The 21,039-nt window shown below is 49.4% G+C and overlaps 2 protein-coding genes across 3 annotated transcripts; one reads left to right on the forward strand and one right to left on the reverse strand.

Moving 5' to 3' along the window:
- The first annotated feature begins 261 nt into the window (after positions 1-261).
- IFT20 (intraflagellar transport 20) lies at positions 262-8,257 on the forward strand. 2 transcript variants are annotated; one of them, XM_056126877.1, is made up of 7 exons: positions 262-393; positions 4,669-4,753; positions 5,312-5,339; positions 5,483-5,611; positions 6,720-6,805; positions 7,301-7,404; positions 7,851-8,257. In XM_056126877.1, the coding sequence occupies exons 4-7, from the start codon at positions 5,485-5,487 to the stop codon at positions 7,930-7,932; spliced, it is 399 nt and encodes a 132-aa protein (XP_055982852.1). In that variant the 5' UTR covers positions 262-393; positions 4,669-4,753; positions 5,312-5,339; positions 5,483-5,484; the 3' UTR covers positions 7,933-8,257. The 2 variants fall into 2 exon arrangements, with proteins under 2 accessions (XP_055982852.1, XP_055982853.1); XM_056126878.1 differs by lacking the exon at positions 5,312-5,339.
- A 53-nt stretch (positions 8,258-8,310) lies between these two features.
- Positions 8,311-19,127, reverse strand: TMEM97 (transmembrane protein 97). Its single transcript, XM_056126876.1, has 3 exons — positions 18,890-19,127; positions 11,901-12,045; positions 8,311-9,703 (listed from the first exon to the last, which is right to left on the reverse strand). The coding sequence occupies exons 1-3, from the start codon at positions 19,013-19,015 to the stop codon at positions 9,444-9,446; spliced, it is 531 nt and encodes a 176-aa protein (XP_055982851.1). The 5' UTR covers positions 19,016-19,127; the 3' UTR covers positions 8,311-9,443.
- Positions 19,128-21,039: the final 1,912 nt, after the last annotated feature.

A 21,039-nucleotide genomic window follows, 5' to 3' on the forward strand; every position in this document is an offset into this window, starting at 1 on the left:
AGCGCAGCCCGAGCCAGGGAGACCGGGCTGGACCCGCGCCCAATCAGAAGCAAGGGAAGGGCTCCCGGGACGATTCCGCGGGGCAGCGCGAGCTACTTCCGGTAGCTTGTCTCGCGCGCAAAGGCCTCTGGGTCTTGTAGGCAGCGACCCTCGCCTCTCCGGCCTCTGTTTCCCACTAGGCTCTGCGGCACGGGAGGTGGGGGCGGGGCGTTAGTGTTTCCGGGGTCAAGCCGTGACGTTTTGAGTAAACCGGCCCTGTAGCCGTGGCAGCGGTTGGAGCGGGGCGGGGGCGGGGAGGCTGGGCACTGGCTACCCAAGTTGCTAAACGGAGAGAGAAGCAGCTTGCCGCCTTCTGCCTGGGCCCCAGCCCAGCTGCCGCTCCGGGGCCGGAAGGTAAGCAGTGACAGGGACTTGGGGTGGGGATGCGGACGGACCTGGGGGCCGGACAGGCGCGCGCCTTGGGGAACGGCAGTTCCAGCTGAAAGCGACGCGGGGATTCCCGCCTGACTCTGGGAGCGGTTCCACGCCGGCCTGGCGGGGGCCTGGAGCTCTGCTAAGCTTTCGCCTCGCGACGGTCTTAGAGAGGCACACTCCGACCAGGGAGTTGACATAGTTAAGGACGGCAAGCTCCACGGCCCGGGAGTCCCTAGTTAGGTGTCCAGCTGTTCTTTCCCCGCACCCTAGACGGAACCGGCTCGGCTCGCGGCGCCACGCGTGAACCTGGGAAGTCCCGGAGGGCGGAGAGCGCCGACGCGGGCGAGCGGGAGGCGGGAGATGGTCCGATCGCAGTCGGACCCGGACCCTCCCTTCAGGCTCCTTCCTGGTCTTCCCCAGCCCGATCCACGCTCCTCTCCCACCGTGTGGCGGGCTCGAGCCGGCGTCTCGGGCTTCCTCCCGACTCCTGCCCTTACCCGATCACTCCTTTTCTAAGTCCCAGCCACTCGATTTCCAAAGCAGCGGCGGTCGGAAGCCTTTTTGCACTCCCCACCCCCGCCTTTTCAGCCAGCCACCTCTGCGATCCCAGCCAGTCATACCGCCACCCGAGATGCCCCTACACACACACACACACACACACACACACACACACACACACACACAGAGTTACGGGAGATGCCCCCCCCCCCCCACACACACACAGAGTTACGGGTGCCCTGCTAGGTGCTGCGGAGCCATCGAGTTGCACCTCCGCGCCCTCCAGTCCCAGCACATCACTTGGCACCGTGAGGTGAGCGCTCGCGGCAGGTGTCAGCGCATCCTTTGCTGGGAAGTATGAAATCCAAGCCCTTCCCCTTGTCTTTCTGACCTCCCCACCCCAGTGCGGCTCCCGCGCTCCAGCGACACCAGTCTCTCCCTTTGGAACTTAGGGTCCGTTCTTTTATTTTGTTTTTCGTCCACACCCTGCGATGTTCAGGGCTTCCTCCCGACTCTGTGCTCAGGAATTATTCCTGGCGGTGCTCTGGGACCGTATGTGGTGCTGGGGATCCAGTCCGAGTCGGTTGAGCGCAAAGCAAGCGCTGCAAGGACAGCCTTCAGGTTGTAGCTTAAGCTTTTCCAGAAGCTTTTATACCCACACATCCCCTCTATGAATGACGTGCTTTCCCTTATATCTGGGGCATACCGTGGGGATTCCACAGCTTGCAGTGCTCAGGGGTCACTCCTGGGGGACCATACGGGGGTTTGGGGATCCAGCTGGCACTGACTGCATTGCAAGGCCAGCGCCTTTTCCCTGTACTGTCTCTCCAGCCTTTTTCCTCATTTTAATCACTATATCTGATTGTCTACTACTTGCTTAGAGGTCCGAAATGAAAGCATTAAAGCATTTTCTTCCCTGTCCCCAGAGCTGGCACACAGTAGATGTTTCTGAGTAAAAGCCCCCCCCCCCCCCCCCCAAAGGGAGTAGAAGTTGGAGCAGATGTTTGCACCCTCAGGTTGACTGAGGCTTTCTAGAGCAGCTGATCTGGTTAATCACCTGGTAGGTGTTAAGCCATCAGACTCTTAAATGTAAGTACTAGCTTATGCAGTACTAGCTGGAAGACATCCTTTTTTCTTAAGTTTGATGGTTATTACCAAGAAGCGCTGGAGGATCAGGATGTTTTAAGAGACTCCCTTGCTTGTAGGGCACTGCAGTGCGGTTCATGGGCCCCAGCCATATGCCTATAGACATGCACTAAGTGAGCCCACAGGGTCGAATGTGATTTTTTTTCCCCTTTAAATTTTTAACTTGAGACCTACCTTAAAAATCAGATGTCTGGGGCCAGAGAGATAGTCTTGGGGGTAAGGCACTTGCCTTGCCTGGGGTGGTGGCAGCTCTGAGTCTGGTTTCCTGAGAGAAAGGAGGGAGGGAGTTGGGAAGGAAGACAAAAAATCAAGACCTTGTACACATCTGGTCCCGGTGGTCACTTCCAGAGTTCAGAGCAGTTTCTCTAAGGAAGTTGGAAACAGATTGGTTGAGGCTGGAGAAGGAGATGGTAGCCAGAGGAAGACTGGTACACTGTGCCAGCTATTGGCAACCTTTAAAACCTCTGGGGTTTGGAAAGTGGCATTGCAGCAAGTGACTGCATGTAAATAGCATTTTAAAAGAATGCTATTTAAAAAGAAAATTATTTAAAATTTTTTGTTTTTGTTTTTGGGTCCCACCCAGCTGTGCTTAGGGCATACTCCTGAAAGAGATTGCTCCTGGCAGGCTTGGGGACCATATGAGGTGCCGGGGATTGAATCCCAGTTGGCCACATGCAAAACAAGCACCGTACCTATCCACTGTACTATCACTCTCACCCATCATTGCCTCTTTTTAGACATTGGTTTTTGTATTAAGCTAGACCAAGCATGAGTTTTCTGTTCCCTGGAATTAAGACATCCTTCTTTTTCTTTTTTTTTTTTTTGAGTACTGCTATTTATTCAGCCACTGATTAGGGTGATTGAATTGTGCGTGAACTCCACCTTACTTTTTAAAAATTTTTTAAATAATTTTATTTATTGAATCACCATGAGAGCAGTTACAAAGCTCTTGGGTTTAAGTCTCGATCATATAATGAAACACTCGTACCTTCACCAGTGCCCATTCTCCATCACCAAAAATCCCAGTGTAACCCCGTCCCACACCCTCCCCCTACCTGTGAGGCAGATGATTTCCAAATTACCCTCTCTCTACTTTGATTACATTCAATATTTTGACACCAGACCCACCATTATTATTTGGGATTTTACCAACACTCAGATCTGCCGAAAAGGCAACAGTAGACAATTTGTTTTCTATTGCTGGTTATGAATAATATATGATGTCGCATGGCTGCAGTAGTGGCTGTGATTTTGAAATTCAGAAATTTTAACAAATCTGGAGGGATTTTTTGCCAAAACCTGCTGGGTTCTGAGATTTGTTCCTGAGTCTCTGGGATCATGGCCATTAAGCAGCTTGATCAGGAGCCAGAGAGGCCGTTCGTGGGCTGGAACTCAGGGTCTTGTTGGGGTGGGGAGGAAAGAGCCGGCTTCACCCCCATCCCATGAGGCCCTGCGTGTCTCGTCACTGCGGGCCCAAACCTGACTGTCCAATGGTCTCTGGAAGATGGTGGCCACCGAGCCGCCTAGGGGGAGCAGGTGGAGGAACAGCACCCTTCCCCCCTCCCCGGGGTGGCCCGGCAACAGTAACCTACTGCGAGGTCTGGACGCATTTCTGCCAAAAGCCGCTGGATTTTGAGATTTGTTTCTGAGTCTCTGGGATCATGGCCATTAAGTAGCTTGATCAGGAACCAGAGAGGCTGTTCGTGGGCTGCCACTCGGGGTCTCCTTGGAATGTGGAGGAAAGAGCTGGCTCCACCCACATCCCGTGAGGCCCCACGTGTCTCGTCACTGCAGGCCCAAACCTGACTGTCCAATGACCTCTGGAGGATGACGGCAACCGGGCCACCAGGGGGAACAGGCCAAGGCACAAAACCTATTCTCACCTTGGGTGGTCTGGCGCTGGTAACCTACTACAGGGACCGGACGCATGTCTGCCAAAAGCCATTGGGTTCCGAGATTTGTTTCTGAGTCTCTGGGATCATGGCTGTTAAGCAGTCTGATCAGGAACCAGAGAGGCCATGCCTCCGATAATATAGCTGAGCTGGAGGTAGTTTGTGGGTGTGTCTCCCACATACTTACCTTTTGGCCGTCTACGTTCTTGGTAAACTTTGCCCCAAGTTTTGGGTGTCTGGCCAAAGGCACAGCAGCAATTTTGGGGTATCTGGAAGCCTGAAGGCACCATGAGGCTGCTGATGCACTTGCCTTACAGGTACAGATTGACCTGCTGGTGGCACCATACCCCCTCCTTCTTTTTCTTGACCACTGTTTGGGGGGCCAATTCAGGCAGTGCTGGAGCCGGACATGGGTCTGTCTCCAGAGTCACATCCTGTGGTGCTGGGTATGCGGCACCAGGGATGGACCCCAGGGCTGCGCACCTCTCAGGCCATGTGCTCTGCTACATTCAGTGCACAGTCACAGCCCGAGCCTGGAACTGAGGCATTTTTTCATCCAGGATCTAGGTAGCTGGGAAGGGAGAAAATATCTTTGCTGGTTCTCTGTTACTTAATTCATAAAAGAAAAAGAAAGCCAACTCCTGAGCTTGGCATTTGGGATTTGCTTTTTGGGTCCAACCGATGTGTCCAGCCCATCCTCTGTCTTTTCATCTTCTAGGCAGGACCTGTCCTGTCAGTGACCTCAGGCTCTTGTCCATGCTGTTTCCTCTGCTTGGAATGCCTCTTCTTGGCCTCCTTACTTGGTACGTTCATGCTGTTACCACTTTTTTGAGTAAATTTATTATTTAAAAAAATAAAAACTAAGTTTGGGTCCCAGTTCAGACTAGCGTAAAGTGATCCATGGCATCCATCATTCAAATTCCTTCCTAGTTTAATTTTTAATCCACTCACATTTCTTCTTTTACTTTTGTATGTTTGTGTGTGTGTGTTCAAATACACATATTTGAAAAGCCTTTCTTTTCCTGTCCTTTTGTGTACATAATGGGATGACAATGCAGTGACTCACAACTCAGTTCCTGTATGACCTGATCACCCCGTATTAACTGCTCTGTCTTGGAGGCATTTCTAGAAAAGCAGTTAACAGTGTGGTCGTCATCTCACGTTTCTGTCTTCCTTGGGTTAGACTCTGGGCTCCTCCAGGCCGGGCACCATGTTGCAGTCATCTTGTACCCCCAGCTTTAGAGATGATGGCATGTAGTAGGCATTCAAATATCTTGATACCTGTGATAAGCAACTGGACTTTGTTCTTTCCTGACCTTTGCTCCTGTGACGACTCCTGGCTGCCACTGTCACCCCTTCAGATCTCTAGGGAAGCCCGAAGGGAAACAGGTAAGGCTCAGAGAGATGGAGGAAGAGAGAAGGGGAGGCTTGGAAAACTCTGGGTTTGGGCCTTTGGTGTCTAAGAGGAGGAGGAGTGGGCACTTTTTTGGGTATCAGGGAAATGATCGGGGGCGGGGCCCATTTCTTTGCAGTGATGGCCAAGGACATCCTGGGTGAAGCAGGGCTACACTTTGATGAGCTGAACAAGCTGCGGGTACTAGACCCGGAGGTCACCCAGCAGACCACAGAGCTCAAGGAAGAATGCAAGGACTTTGTGGACAGTAAGTGTCCTTTGGGGAAGTCTGTTGCCACTTCCAGCTGTTCCAGCTGCATCCCCAGCACCACTCCCCTGCGAGTCCTCATCCAGCCGGCATGAAGCTTTTGCCTCCGGATGCTGAGCCCAGCCTTTCTGCGTTGCCATGAGCTCCCATCCTGTCTGGCTGCCTTGTTTTCTTTTATGCTGCCAGGGATCAGAACCAGGCCTCATGTAAGACAACCCAGAAGAGATCTACTAGTGTAGACTTGAGCCTCCTGGGGACTCTATAGGCTAAGGAGAGAGCTTGATCGTGGAAAGACATGTGGTTTGTCAGTCTCCTGTGATTACTCTGTGTGTGTTGTCGCACCTGTCTAGGCCTCTGTTTACACTTCAGGAGAAAGGGGTTCCAATACACTGAAGGACGCTGAGAAAAAGAATGGGAGATGGTTATGCACTTACATGCTTCGTGCTGTTTGTTAGCACTGGTTACAGGTGGAAAGCCTTACCCCACTATTAATTGAAACCTAATCTGATTTTTGTGGGAGTAGGATTTGTTTCGTACCCAGTGGTACTTCGGGGCTGCTCCCAGCTATGACTCCCAGCTCAGTCTGTTAAGCTCTCTCCAGCTCCTTTTTCCTTTCTTTCTTCTTAGGGTGGGGTGGGGCTTGGGGTCCATACCTGGCAATATCCAGAGACTATTCCTGGCTCTGTTCTCAGGGATCATTCCAGTGGTGCTGGGCATCCAACTGGGGTTGGCTGCATGCAAGGCAAGCCCTAAGCCCTGTGCCTCTGCTTTCGTGTCCTGAAGTGGCCCTGTGTACTTCCTGTCACTCTGGGAAGAGCTGGATGGCGTTCACCCATGGGGCGGGCCCAGCTGGAGTTTGGTGCCTTCTTGGCCTAAAGTAGTGCTGGTGGGCTCCATCAGCACTCAGTCCAAGTATGCCCACCCATTTGGCCTCTGCTCTCCTTTCTCCTGCTCCTGCCCACTAGTAGGCACCAGACGGTTGGACAGTTAGAAAGGACAGTTAACCCTGCCCTCCTAGTGCAAGGGAATGTTGAAAGTGATAGTGCGGAGTAAAAAAAAAAAAAAAAAAAAAAAAACTGATTTCTTTTTTTATCCTTTTCCCTGAAAGAAATTGGCCAGTTTCAGAAAATAGTTGGTGGTTTAATCGAACTTGTTGACCAGCTTGCCAAAGAAGCAGAAAATGAGAAGATGAAGGTAAGATCAGCATGTCTGTCAGATTGGGGCCCTGATTCTTTTCATCCTGACATTTGGGGTAGGGATGATGTGGCAATATAAAACAAGGTTTTAAACAATTCCTGGTCCAAGTAACCTACTATTTTACTCCTACATGCAGCACAATAGTTTCCTTTCACCTTTCCATGGACAGGTGGTTTTCTATCAATAGTTTTATCCTGATTTTATAAAGGAGGCAAGAGTGCTGTGTAAACAACTTGGCAAAGGATGCACCAGACGAGCCACTGGATACCTGTGCCAGGCCTGGGAGTGCTGCAAGGTCTGCCTCAGGGCAGCAGTCCAGTTCCCCTAGGGCACCCTAGGATTTGTGGAGGGTGTCCTTCCTCCTTAAAGCTCTGGGGCTCCAGCTCCCGTTTTCGGGGCACCAAGAGCTGGTAGGTGGTCCCTGTGCAATAGCCTTCAGTGCTGAACTTTCACAAAGTCCTGACCTCCTTGGGCAATGCTATATGCTTCCAGGCGATTGGTGCTCGGAACTTGCTCAAATCTATAGCAAAGCAGAGAGAAGCCCAACAACAGCAACTCCAGGCGCTAATAGCAGAGAAGAAGATGCAGCTTGAAAGGTAAGAATGTGATGACGGGAAGAGGCCCTTCACTCAACTGCAGTCCTGTCTTTCTCGATCACTCCTGACCTTCTTCATCAGTCTTCTCCCAGGAATAGTGCCTCATTCGTCATGCTCATTTGAAGATTATTTACAGTAAAATTACAGTTGAGGAGATAGAAAGCCTGTCTCAGACTTCTAGTTATTTGATAGCGTGGAAGTTGAGGTGACAGTAGTCGGAGTTGGCTGGCTCTCGGAAGGACCTTCTTGAGGCTGATGACTTTTCACAGGTGGCATCCCCTGTTTTCGGGGGGGTTGCCCTCTTCTTTTCCCTCTTTCATGCCCTACCTTCTTCACTCTGAATTCACACCATTTCTTGGAATCACTCGAATCATCTTTATTCTCTAGAGTGAAGCTCATGGTTTATTTCACTCATTTTTAGGGCTTCTAACAATTTTGTTTTTCAGGTATCGGGTTGAATATGAAGCTTTGTGTAAAGTAGAAGCAGAACAAAATGAATTTATTGACCAGTTTATTTTTCAGAAATGAACTGAAACTTTCATTTTGTAGGTGGGCAGACTACAAAAACAAAACAAAACAAAACAAAACCACCAAACCAAAACACCTCTGTATCATTCCAGTGACCTGACTAATGACCCATGTTGTGCGAGATGGTGTAAGGAATGCAACATCTCCAAAGGCAATAATGTCAAGTCAGGGGACCTTGTGTGCGGAGCTTTCCTGCAGCTCCCCAGGCTCTGCATTCCTAATCTGAACAGAGCAGACTATAACCTTACTCTTTTTTCTTTTTTTTGTAAATCCACAAAACTTTGGAAAGCAAAGCAATAAATTATTGTTTTCAAGTGTTTTGCTTTTTTGTCGGGTGCCCTCGAAGTGTTAACTCCAGACCGTTTAGCCCCTCACCCACAAAAGAAACCAGGCGGTGGTCAGCAGCTGCTTTTATTAGGACCAGACACATGAGTGGACCATACACTTCTCCCAGTGGTCCGACCCAGTGGCTTTGGAGCAAAACAGGCAAAAGGGAAGAACTGACGGGGACTGGCTGCTACCGTTTCACGGGTATGTTCACAGGATTGAAGAGTTAGCCTCAAGTGTAGATTTGCAAGTGCCAAGAACACTGATGTAATGTGAAGTGACCCAGTTGTACATACTGGACATACCATACCCAGCTGCCTTCTCTGCCTTGACTAAGAACAAGCCAGGACAACTGAGCTGTGCTAGGAAGGACAGTAATCTCGGAGGAGGTTCGAAACTGGGTTTGAGGCAACAGATGTCACAGTAAAGGGACTTAGGCCAGGTAGTCTGTGAAAATAGAGAAAACTAGGTCTGAAGACAGAAACAACACATTCCAGTTGAAGCTTTTTTCTGACCGAAAGTTAGGGTAGGGTTGAGCCTTCCACTTAGGGGTGAAGAAAACCTTGAGTTTTAAATGAATATTAAAAAGAAAGATAATCTCAAACTTTAAAATGGACAGGAACATCCTATTGCTCAGTTTGCTGATTTAGCCACATATATATTGAGTCAAAATAATAAATGATTCATGAGTATGCCAAATATATATATACACACAGATATATGTGTGTGTATATGTATATATATATATATACACATATATATATATTTGTGTGTTTGTGTGGTGTGAGAGATTGAACTCAGGGCCTCATATATGGGGCCAATGTTTTACCAGTAAGCCACACCCCTGGCCCAAGGAACCCGTATTTCACAGATGTTTCTCCAGTTTCTGGCCTGGTCCTGGTTTTAAGTAACCCTGCAGTGGAACTTGGGCATAGTGAGGTACAATAACTTCCCTGTATCGTAGCCCAGATCCCTCTGCCCCCCATCAGGTAGACTGGTCTGCTTGTGTCAGTGCCCCAGGGAGATGTGGGGATCTGACCTGTGTCCTGCCAGTTCTTGCTCCTGGTGTAATGCTGCTGTGTGTTCCAAATGCTACTGAAGACTGGGGTCTGAGCAGTTTTCCTGGTACTGGGTCAATAGGAAACTGCCCATAGGCATCTCTCCTTGGGGCCTGTGGTGCCTTCTCATTTTTTCTTCCTTTTCTCCTCATACTTGTAGTGGGGGCTCCGCAACATGAAAATCAGAAGCATGAGAGGGATGAAAAAGTAGGGAGCATAGATCGATACGAGGGCTATTCTTTCCCGCAAGGTCTTTGGCCCATGTCCTTTGAAACCACTGGCCTTGGAGAAATCCTCAAATAGAAACGTGGTGAGAATTGGAATTAGCGTTGTCATGGTATGAACTGCGTAGATGATCGCGGGGGTGCGGATCCACTTGCAACCTCCTGAGGTGATAGGGGGAAGAGAAGAAAAGGATTAGGTCTGTTCTTGGCCCCAGAGATGTTCATGACACTGTCCAACTTCTCTGCCAGCTCCCTTCAGCCAGATCATTCTACCCTTTTCCCAAGTGGAAACAAATGGATAATGATGTTTATAGTGCTGTGTAAACATAAACTAGCTGGAGCCCATATGCACACTGATGGCCAAAGAACCAAGGTTGGGTCTGACTTTTAATTCAGGAACATTTTCTCAGGGCCGAAGTGATAACATAGCAGGGAGAGCATTTTCCTTGCACTTGGCCAACCTGGGTTGGATTCTCCACATTCCATATGGTCTCCTGAGCATCATCAGGAGTAACCCCTGACACAGCTGGGTGTGACCTAAAAACAGTAAACACCCTTGGGCAATAAAATGACCATAACTATTTGAACCAGTTTGGTCTATAATGTGGGTGGGAGCCCCACAAGTAGCATTTGGTAATTGTATCTTGTTAGAGATGGACTCAGATGCAGAAATGCCATCTGCACTTCTGTGTTCACTGCAGCACTATTTACAATAGCCAGAATCTGGAAAATACCCTTCGAGTGCCCAGGAATAGATGACTGGATAAAGAAACTATGGTACATCTATACAATGGAATACTACGCAGTCACAAGGAAAAGTGAAATCATGAAACTAACTTACAAATGGAAGGAGACAGAGAGTATCATGCTGAGTGAAATGAGTCAGAAGGAGAGGTACAGACATAGAATGATTGCACTCATTTGTGATTTTAAAAAAACAGTATGAGAAAAATACCTAAGGACAGTAGAAACGAGTACCAAGAGGACTGGTCCATGTTTGGAAGCTTGCCTCAAGTGCTGGGGGGGGGGGGGCGGGGGGGATGACGGTGGAGAGGGCAGCTGGACAGAAAAGAAACCGATATGACAATGACAGTTGGAAATGATGACTCTGGACAAGAGTGGTGGGAGGAAGTAAAGGGATATACATGATAGCCTTTTATTGCCTATATTACAAACTATAATGCCCAAAAGGAAAGAGAGAGAGTGGGTGAGTGAGTGAGAGAAGAAAAGTGAAGAAAAGTGCCTACCCTAGAGGCAGGCTGGTGGGGGGCAGTGGTGGGAGGAAAACAGGACAATGATGGTGGGAAATGTACACTGTTGAAGGGACAGGTGTTGGAATACTGTCTGACATTACAACCCAATCATGAACAACTTTGTAACTGTGTATCTTATGGTAATTCAATTAAAAAAAAACAGATGGTCTGACTCCTGCAGGAAACAAGTTGTACAAACTCTGTTATCACATCCTTGGGGACAGCCACCTTCTTTTTAGAAACAATAGGCAGATGGGAACATGGGGAGAAGGATTTTTAAATGAGCAGGTAGGTCCATGTAGCACCAGTAAGATGTAATTCAAAGGTGAGAAGTAGAAGCAATTTTGTTTAAAAACTGGGGGCCTTCTGATAGGACAACGAGGTATTTGCCTTACACATGGCTGACCCAGGTTTGATCTCTAGCATCCCATATTGTTCTCTGAGCACCACCAGGAGTGGTCCCTGAGGACAGAGCCAGAAGTCAGCCCTGAGCGTAGCCAAGCATGGCCCAAAAGCAAAAAAAGAAAAATTGGGGGCAGGAGAGATTGTACGGTACATGCGCATATGGCAGAGTCTGATTTGATCCCTGATACCTCATGGTCCCCAAAGCACCACAGATAGTGATCCTCAAGCCCAGAGCCAGGTCAATCTGGGATTGGTAGATTAAAAAAAAAAAAACAACATAGAACAACTTATCGGGCACAGAGAGACAGTACAGTGGGCAGGACTCTTGCCTTGCATGCAGATGACCAGGGTTTGATCCCAGCATCTCATGTGGTCCCCTGAGCACCACCAGGAGTAATTAATTCCTAAGTGCAAACCCAGAAATAAACTCTGAGCATCATCAGGTATGTTCTTCCCCTCCCCCCACCAAAAAAAGCAAGTTCATTCTTGCAGAGATCCTCAACTTTCACGAGTGAGCCTTCTGGAGAATTGTGCAGCCTTGAAATGCCAGAGAACAGCCAGAGACACAAAAGCGTCCTGGCCCCATCAGCTCTTCTATCTATCACCTAGTCCAGGTCACAGGAACCACAGCCCTAGAGAATCTGTACTAAAGGTATGTGGAGCCAATCCAGAGCAGAAAGATCTTCCCATCATTTACCAACCTTTGAAGAAGGCGTATGTTGCAATGGGAAAGAACGGCAGCTGGAACAGGAGCTCACAAAATAGGAAGGATTTCAGCCACGACGGAGGGTTATGAAAGAGCGGGTCTTTGAACTCCTTGGCATACCACTGCATCAGGTTTTTCAGCTGGAAAAAGACAATCACAATGAGCACAATATCAGGTTCTGGTGGCTTCAATCCACTGTTGGGGGCCCCCCGTACCCCACTGACCTTCCTGAACAAAACTCTAACTCTCACCGTCTCGGTGAAGCTTTCCTCAGCTCTTGTAGCCCCTTTGTGATAACAGGCGCTTGGTCCTGACCCAGGAGAGAGCTGGGGTGTACCCATTGTTGAGACAACAGTATCTTCCCACTCACTCGTGGGAAAGGCATGTGGCAGACCCAGGCCCAATCCCTGGCACCACATGTGGTCTCCTGAGCCCACTGGGAGTGATCCTTGAGCACAAAGCCAGGAACAAGCCCTGAGCACCACTGGGTATGATCCAAAATCAAACCAAATGAAAAAACAAAAAACAAAACCCCCAAACCCTGAAAAGCAGATGGGGAAACTATTTCTGGTATTTCTGGTATTTATCCTTTCATATAGCAAATACACACCAAACTGAAGCCCAGGGTTCCTCAAACAACAAAAACTAAGGAACTGGAGAGATAGAGTGGGTTAGGCACTTGTCTTATATGTGGCCAGGGTTCAATCCCATTGGGTACCCTGTTGTGATTCAGGAGTGATCTCTGAGCACAGTACCAGGAGTAAACCTTAAACCTATATTGGGTGTGGCCCCAATATAAAACAAAAAAGTAAGCTGGCTGGCCTTGTTTTTCTGGGGAGAGTGAAGGTAAAAGGGAGATAAATCTAACTTCTGTAAAGATGTTATTTTCGTTTAAATCCCCCAAACTTAGGGACTTGTACAGCAGGTAGGCTGCTTACTTTGCACATGGCCAACCTGGGTTTGAGTTCTTTATATTTCCCAGAACCTCACCACGAGTGATCCCCAAGCACAGAGCCAGGAGTAAACACTGAGCACTGCCAGGTGTGGTCCCCAAACCAAAAACAAATTTCCCAAACTCAGTTTCTTCCTCATTCTCAACTCCCCTGGGTCAAAAGTTTTTCTTTTCTGGAGCCCATAAGTATATTTATAGAACTAACCCTATTAACCCTGCCCAAACCATAAATTATATAGCTTATAGGCTATGAATGAAGGCTTGACAGTTAACGGTCTTGGTGCTAGCTTGCCGCTCTGCCCCCACTTCCCACCCCTCATAACTATACCAAAAGCACCAGGGTCTGGAGGGATGGTACAGTTAGGTAAAGCGCCTACCTGTTTGATCCCTGGCATGGCATAGAGTCCCCTGAGCACAGCCAGGTGAGAGCCCCCAAATAAAAGCTACAAATCTATAATGACGTGGACCTAAGTGGAGGAAGCGGGGGTTGAATCTGACTTTGGACTTTTGCTTAGGTGCCTAAAGCCTTGGGCTATCCCTACTACATGGATTGCTGAAAGTCTGCAGCACCTCCTGGATCGGGGGGGGGGGGGCTGTCCCGTGTGTGTGTGTGTGTGTGTGTGTGTGTGTGTTGCATGTATATCCTGGATCAGCAGGTATATGTGTGGGGCCGTCTCCACACACCTGTCTCTGGAGTCAAATATGTCTTAATAAATGACAAAGACAACTTCCAAGGTAAGAATTTAGTTTACAATGGAAAACCCAAATATATCTTCCTGTTAATTTTTAATCAGAGATAAAGGCTCACAAAATAGAGGCCTTGGTCCTGTGAGGGAGCTTTAAGCAAATATTCAGCAGCCATGGCGCAATGGACAACACATCTGACTATGGAGCAGAAGCAAATGTTCAGAAACAAACTTTCTGGTAGCATAAAATTGATTCCACAAAGGCTCTGGCTAGACAATTTGTTGACCCAGTGATCTTGGATTTGTATTTGATTTGAAACTGAAATTCACAGCAATATCCTTTGATTTCTTCTAAGCACTTTTCAAGATGGAATGGCAGAGAACTGACCTGGGCTATTAAAAGAAATGTTTAAGACTTTGTTTCCCCATAGAATACTGGAGGGAGGAAAAAGTCATAGAGATAGTACAGGAAGCTGGGCATGTGTTTTCAATGCCAGTGAAGCCTATTCAATATCTGGTACACATATGGTCCCCCAAGCACTGCCAGACGCAACCCCCGAGGACAGAACCAGGAGTGGCCCCCAAACACAAAAATCAGCTAGCTCCATAGTCATCAGAACCCAGTCACTTGCTCACAATCTTAGAAGCCCCCTGGGCTGAGTTAGGCTCAGGCCCCAGCAGAGTTAAAACGTGGAACTTGGGGGCAGAGCTGGCAAAGTCCTTAGTCTCATAAACTTGTTTCCCGTATAAAGTAGGACCAACCTTTACTGTTGGTAAAATAAGATGAACTATAGAATGAGACTGTAGTATATAGAACAGTGGTTAGCATGAAATAAGTGGGAAATTATTCAGCTGAATAAGACCTATTTGGAGGGCCAGAGAGACAGTACAAAGAGAGGTTACGATACTCGCTTTGCCGGTGAACCGCATGTGGTCTTCTAAGTGCTACCAGGAGTGAGTATAGATCCAAGAGTAAGCCCTGAACAAGCTGAATGTGGGTCAACACTCCCATGACCCCTCCCACACACACAACATTTGAAAATTTCACGTTTACTCCTATTAAAATTTTAGAATCATTATTTGAATATGTGAGGTTCTATGTTCAATCCCTGGCATTGCCATTTTTTTTTCTTTTTTTTTTTTTTCCTTTTTTTTTTTATTAGTGAAACACCATGAGGTACAGTTGTAGATTTACAATTTTTTGTGCTTTGGTTTCAATTATACAATGATCTGATACCCATCCCTCCACCAGTGCCCATTTTCCACCACCATGGATAATATCCCCCCCATCCCCCCATCCCCCCTGCCTCTGTGGCAGGGCATTCCCCTGTGTTCTCTCTCTCCTTTTGGGTGTTGTGGTCTGCAAAAGAGGCATTGAGTGGCAAACATGTTCAGTCCATAGTCTACTTTCGACATGCATCTCCCCTCCTGGGAGGATCCTCCAAACACCCTTTATTTGGTGCTCCCTTCTCTATCTGAACTGCCCTTTCCTCTAGGATACCCGGCTGGCCTCTAAGGCATTGCCATTTTTAAAAAAAATTTGGTGAGACACCGAAAAAAGATAATAAAATTGTTTCCATTTGTGCCTGACTCACTTAACTCATCATTGTTAGTCATTAAAATATTCACCTGGCAGACACATGTATTTTTTTTTTCTTTTTGGGTCACACCTGGCAATGCATAGGGTTACTTGTGATTCTGCACTCAGGAATTACCCCTGGCGGTGCTCAGGGGACCATATGGGACGCTGGGAATTGAACCTGGGTCGGCCGCTTGCAAGGCAAATACCCCACCCGCTGTACTATCGCTCCAGCCTCCGCATGTTTTCTTAATCAGGAGTTGTCACAAAATAGTTTTTGTCTTCTCTAACTTATAAGGAGAGCACAGACTGATTTCACTATTTCACATCTTGGTGCTCTTCTATTTTTCCTTTAAAAGATAAAATGCAGGAGGCTAGTATCGGGGTAGAGTGCTTGCCTTACATGTGGCAAAGCTGGGTTGATCCCCGGCATCCCAGATGGTTCCCCAAGCACTGCCAAGAAGAATTCCTGAGTGCAGAGCCAGGAGTAACCTCTGAGCATTGCTGGGTGTGGCCCCAAAACAAAACAAAAAAGATACAATGCCACCCAGATGCAAACAATACTACAAAATGCTTCCTGTCGAATCACTAGGTTCCAATCCGAACAAAATTCTTACTGTTTCATAACAGTTTTCCAAGTATTGATTTGGTTCCAACCAAGATACTTAATCTGCAAATTTTAGCCCAACTATTATGTGATTTCCCACAAGCTGTTTAGTTCTAGAGGGAAATTCTTCCTATTTTTGGAGGAAAAACGAAAAAAACATGTTCAATTTTGGCGTTTTTCCCCAGAAAGAAGCAACAAAATTTACCTCATTACGCAAACACACACACTACCCGCTGAAAGGTTGTTTTGTTTTGTTTTGTTTTAGGGTCACACCCTGCAATACTAAGGAATTACTCAGTGCTCAGGGGACCATATGGGACGCGGGAATCAAACTCTGATAGGCTGTGTACAAGGCAAACGCCCTACCCTCTGTACAATTACTCTGGCTCCTTGCCTGAATTTTGTTACACAGGTTCTGAAAACCATGAACATGGCTCTTTTCTTCAAGGACTGTGGCCACCTGTTTTGGAAAGAGTATGTTTATGGAGGCCTGCACGGCTCAACAATGGCTGCCAAAGATCTCCATATCCTAATCCCCAGAATCTCTGATTTGTAACTATTTGGGCCAGACTTTATAGATGTGACTCAATTAGGATTCTTGAGACGGGGAGATTATCCAGGTTATTTGCTGGTGAGTCCTAACTGTGATCACAAGATTAACTTTTATAAGGGCAATGAAAGTGGGTTAGGGGAGACAGGAGTGAAGTAAGTACAGCAGGGACTGCAGAACTAGTACAGGGACTAAGATGCTCACCTTGTATGCAGCCAACCCTGGTCAGGTCACTCCACCAGTACCATATATGGTCCACTGAACAGCACCAGGGGTCACTCCTGAGCACAGACCCAGAATAGCCCTTGGCCACCCAAGTGGCCCCCAAAAGAAATTTAATAACAAAGGACAATGTGATCATGAATCATTCTCATCTATTGTTAAGATTTGGGGCCACTGGCCTCCCGCAGAACTGACCCAGGTTCAATGCCCAGCACTGCACATGGTGGTGCTGGGAGTGATCCCTGAGCACAGAGCTAGGAATCAGGCCTGAGCACCGCTGCTGTGGGCCCGAACAACACAAACAAAAACACAAAAGACAACAGAGGAGTAGCTCAAGTAATAACGCGCATGCCTTGCATATATGAGGCCTGTTTAGCCCCTCACCTGTCTCTGCCCCATCCCTGCTAATCATCTGCTCAGGCACTCACCCTGTCCCTGGTGGCACCCTAATCAAGAAAAGGCACCAAAGTGAGGCCAGAAGCAGAGATGAGGTGACAAGCCAAGAAACCCTGGCACCCCCAGAAACCACGAAATGCAAGTCACAGGTACTTCCCCTGTGCGCTGAAGAAACCAGCACTGAAACCTTGATTCGTTCCTTCAAACTCTTGAACTCTGGAACTGGAAGAGAATACATTTAGTGCTGTTTCATGCCTGTGCTTTTGGTAACTTCCAGCACTAATAGGAAACTGCATTTGTTTGCACCTGTAATGTACTCCAACTCTGTGCTATTCCAGGGTCCACAGGCTTGGTTCCGCCAAGACATTCAGGAGTTCTGGGAAGAACCAAGTTCCCAGACTGCAGCTGAATGCTTGCCATATGCTACTGATACAGGACCCATGCACAGGCTTCCCAGGTCAGCCTGGTTCTACAAGCAAACCAAGCGACTCTGGAGTCAGGGGGTACAGAGTGAAGGAGGGCCCTTTCATCTTTTGGGGGAAGCTTAGACTGCTGGGAAAGTTGATAAAAATTTGTTCTGTCAACAAAAAGTTGACAGAAAACTCAAGGCACACATATGCATTCATCATACCAGTTCATGGAACTCAGAATAAGAAGTCCCACTACACAGGAAGCATTTAAATTTTATTTCATTTTATGGTTTGGTTTTTGGACCTCACCCAGAGGTGCTCAGGAACTATTCCTGGTTCTGTGCTCAAGAGTGACCCCTGGTGGTGCACAGGGGACCACATGGGGTGCTTGAGATTTGAAAGGATGGTGGTGGGGTGGGAGGGAGGTGGGATGCAAGCCAATGGCCTTAACACTGGTCCTATTTCTCCAGCCCTAAAAAGTATTTTCAAGAAGAAACATGGATGATCAAATTTTCAAGTCAACAATTTTTAGGTTTTGCCCAAGTTCTACAGAAGCACTGGGGAAACAGAACTGAGGTCAGAAATTCCACGAAAGGTTAGAGGCCAAGTAAGTGCAGAAAACCAGAATTTGTCCCCTAAAATATAAAAAGCATTAAACCAAAGTTTTTGGGTCACGAATGCTCTCCAGTAACCAAGAAACAGACTTTTCGCAGGTATCTCTACTCTTACTAGCATCCAATTAAAAGGGCTGATTTGAGGTGTGAGAGACAGCTCAAGAGGTTGAACATATGCCTTGCGTCCACCCAGAGAAACTCCCAAGGAAATTGCTGGGAGCAGCCCCTGGGGCACTGCCACGTGTGGTTTCAGAATCCACTAACCCCCCTCCTCCCCCAGGGCCAATATGAAAGGTGTTGCTCATTTATTTTATCAGGCTTTGCAGTTTCCACACCACTATGTAGGTCCTTCAGACAGGTCTAATTCTACTTGGATTCTTTCTTTGGAATCAGATGGCATTTTATTTAATAAAGTTGTCTTGGGACCACACCTGGAGGCGCTCAGGGGTTGGCTCTGTATTTGAGGTCACTCCTGGAAAAGCTCAGGGAACCCTGGGGCTCGAACACTCACATGCAAAACTTATGCTTTAGCTATATCCCCAGATGATCAAGTTCTCCCACAAACAATTTAAAAACAAACCTGAAACGTGATGGAGACACTCCACTACTTCTGTGTTCTTTTTCTACTACTGCTAACAGACCAGAGGTGGGGTGTAGGAGCCTTAATTAAACATACACATTAAAGATATATATATATATACACACGTATATATATAAAATATATATATATATATCTTCAACATATATATATATATTTTAAAGAACCAAGTACCGGCCTCAGCCCTTAGGAGGTAGAGCCTGGGACAGACAGGACCTGCAGCAGCAGGCGGGAAGCAAAGGGGCCGGAATTGAAATCATAGGTGGGAGACAGCGGAAGAAGAGAAGCCAGTTGGGGCGCAGGACAGCCTGAGCGCGCTGGGGGGACCCCAAAGTCGACGAGCGGGATCCAGAATGACCCTGGCTCTCACCTCGTCCGGGTAGAGCTCGAGCGGCAGCAGCATCTGCAGATCCATGACCAGGGTGATGGGGATGTGCGAGAGGAAGTAGAAGCCCAGGAGCAACTCCAGGCCGCGACGGGCACCCAGAAGCCCCATGATCCGTTGTCTGAGGCAGAAAAGAAACGAAGTCGCGCTAGCCGGGACCTGCCGACGTGGGAAGAGAACTAGAACCGGTTCTGGGTCCCAGGACCCGTGCCGGGGAGGACCGCCCTGCCCTCTTTCGGGGGGCTACGCAGGCCTCTCCCATTGGCTGGCGCGGCGGGCCGGGGGTGGGACTCGCTGCCGGGGCCGCCTATTGGCTCGCCGGGGTGTAGCGTGAGGAGGCGCCACGTGGGCAGGGGCGGGGCTGCCTTCGCCGCGTTGGCCTGCGGATGCCGCGGGGCTCGCTGCTCCTCCGGGGGATGCTTCGTGGCCCGTGACCGCGTGGCGCTCCGGCCACACTGGCCGCTGTCCACCGTGGTCCGGGTCTCACTACATCATTTGCTGAGCGCCTCCGGGGAGCCGGGACATGGTCGCGGAGGGAAATGAACCACTGAAACTTCGGGGGTGGCACCGACCCGGGCGCAGTGAGCTGCAGCCTCGTGGCGAGACATCCCTGCCCCGGAGGGGCTCGAACATAATTGCCGGATTATTATCTGCCCCGCAGTACCCTTCCCAACGGTGCACAGGGTGCGCCCAGCCTCCAGCAAGCGCGCAGAGGGCAGGAGCTGTAGAGCGGGAGGACGCTTGCCTTACGCGCAGTGGAGCCGGGTTAGGTCGCCGGCGTAGGGTCCCATATGGTCCTAGAGCACCGCCAGGAGTGATCCCAGAGCAGGAGCCAGGAGTAAGCCCTGCGCTCTGCGGGTGTGGCCCCAAACCCGCCGCCCTCCCCCCCCAAAAAGCGCGGGGAGAATGCAGAGCGTCCGAGCGGGCTTGGCGACCACGCTGCAAGGATTGGTTCCTTCTCTGCGGCTACTGAGCTCGCACTGGACGGGCGCGGGGGAGAGGCTGCGTGGGGCTTCGCTGGGAAGAGGGACACAGCAGTGAGTGGACGCGAGGTTATCCCTGAGGTCCCTGAGCCCTCCTTGAGTCTAGGCGGCGGTGGAGGGGGTCCTGCTCGGAGGTGGAGACCCGAAAGCCGTCAGCGTTGGCGGTGTCTTGGGAACTCATGGCTTTTGGGATCGAGGTGCCCCAATCTCAGCGACCACCGGGGGTTGGGGGGGGCATGTGCCAAGAGAGGGAGTTGGGGGCACGGGGACGCGGGAAGCTCTGCAGCCTGGCCCCGTGGGAGCAGTTGAGTGGCGCCAGAAACCAGATGTCAGCGGGGAGTCCTGAAACGGAAAGAGGACGCAGGCGCCTGGCTGGCTGGCTCCCCAGCTCCCCCATAATGCACCCCCTGGACTTTCGACCACGCAGCCGTGGGCAGCGGGGAGAGTGGGCCTTGGAAGCAGGGGTTTGAGTAGAGGGCTCGCAGAGCGAGTGTGAATGTTGGGGCAGGGGAGGGTGGTCCACACAGCAGGAAATAGGGCGCAGGGATCCCTGAAGAGTCAGGGGAGAGGGAGGCAGTGCATTATCCCCAGGGAAGTTCCCTGGGCGCTAAGGCAGAGCTGGGCTTGGGGGAAAACTGGTGGGAAACCCGGATCCCCCAGGCTGTCTCCCTCGTGGACTCCTCTTCAGTGGCCACGGAAGTGCTGGAGCCCCATAGTTCAGGCTGGCCAGGGCGCCACAGCACAGGGCAGAGGGGGAGAAGTGCGGGCTCAGAGGCGACAGTGTCCCTGTCCTGGTGGCAGGAAGTGTTCCCTATGGACAAAGGAGAGAGGAAACTACATGGTGATGGCGACAAGAACACAGCACCCAGGGGACCAACTGGACACTTTGGCCCAGAGGGAGGCTTAGCCCCCTCTCACAGTTCCCAGGAGCAAGGTGGCTCAGCTAAGCTTGGCTGAAACCTGAGGGTGATGGAGTATGAGAAAACCAACAGTCTGTGTGAAGGGGCCAGCGAAACTCAGTGGGGGATCCAGGTGTCAGCGGTGGGAGCTGAAGGCAGGAAGTGGGGCACAGGGACGTGGTAGTACAGGGGGCCAGGAGAGGAACCTGGAGATTCCTTTGGAATTGGTGAGTACTCTTTGTGCCAGCACACA

The sequence above is a fragment of the Sorex fumeus genome, unplaced genomic scaffold, assembly GCF_029834395.1.
Source record: "Sorex fumeus unplaced genomic scaffold, SorFum_2.1 ptg000063l, whole genome shotgun sequence".
Classification (NCBI taxonomy): domain Eukaryota; kingdom Metazoa; phylum Chordata; class Mammalia; order Eulipotyphla; family Soricidae; genus Sorex; species Sorex fumeus.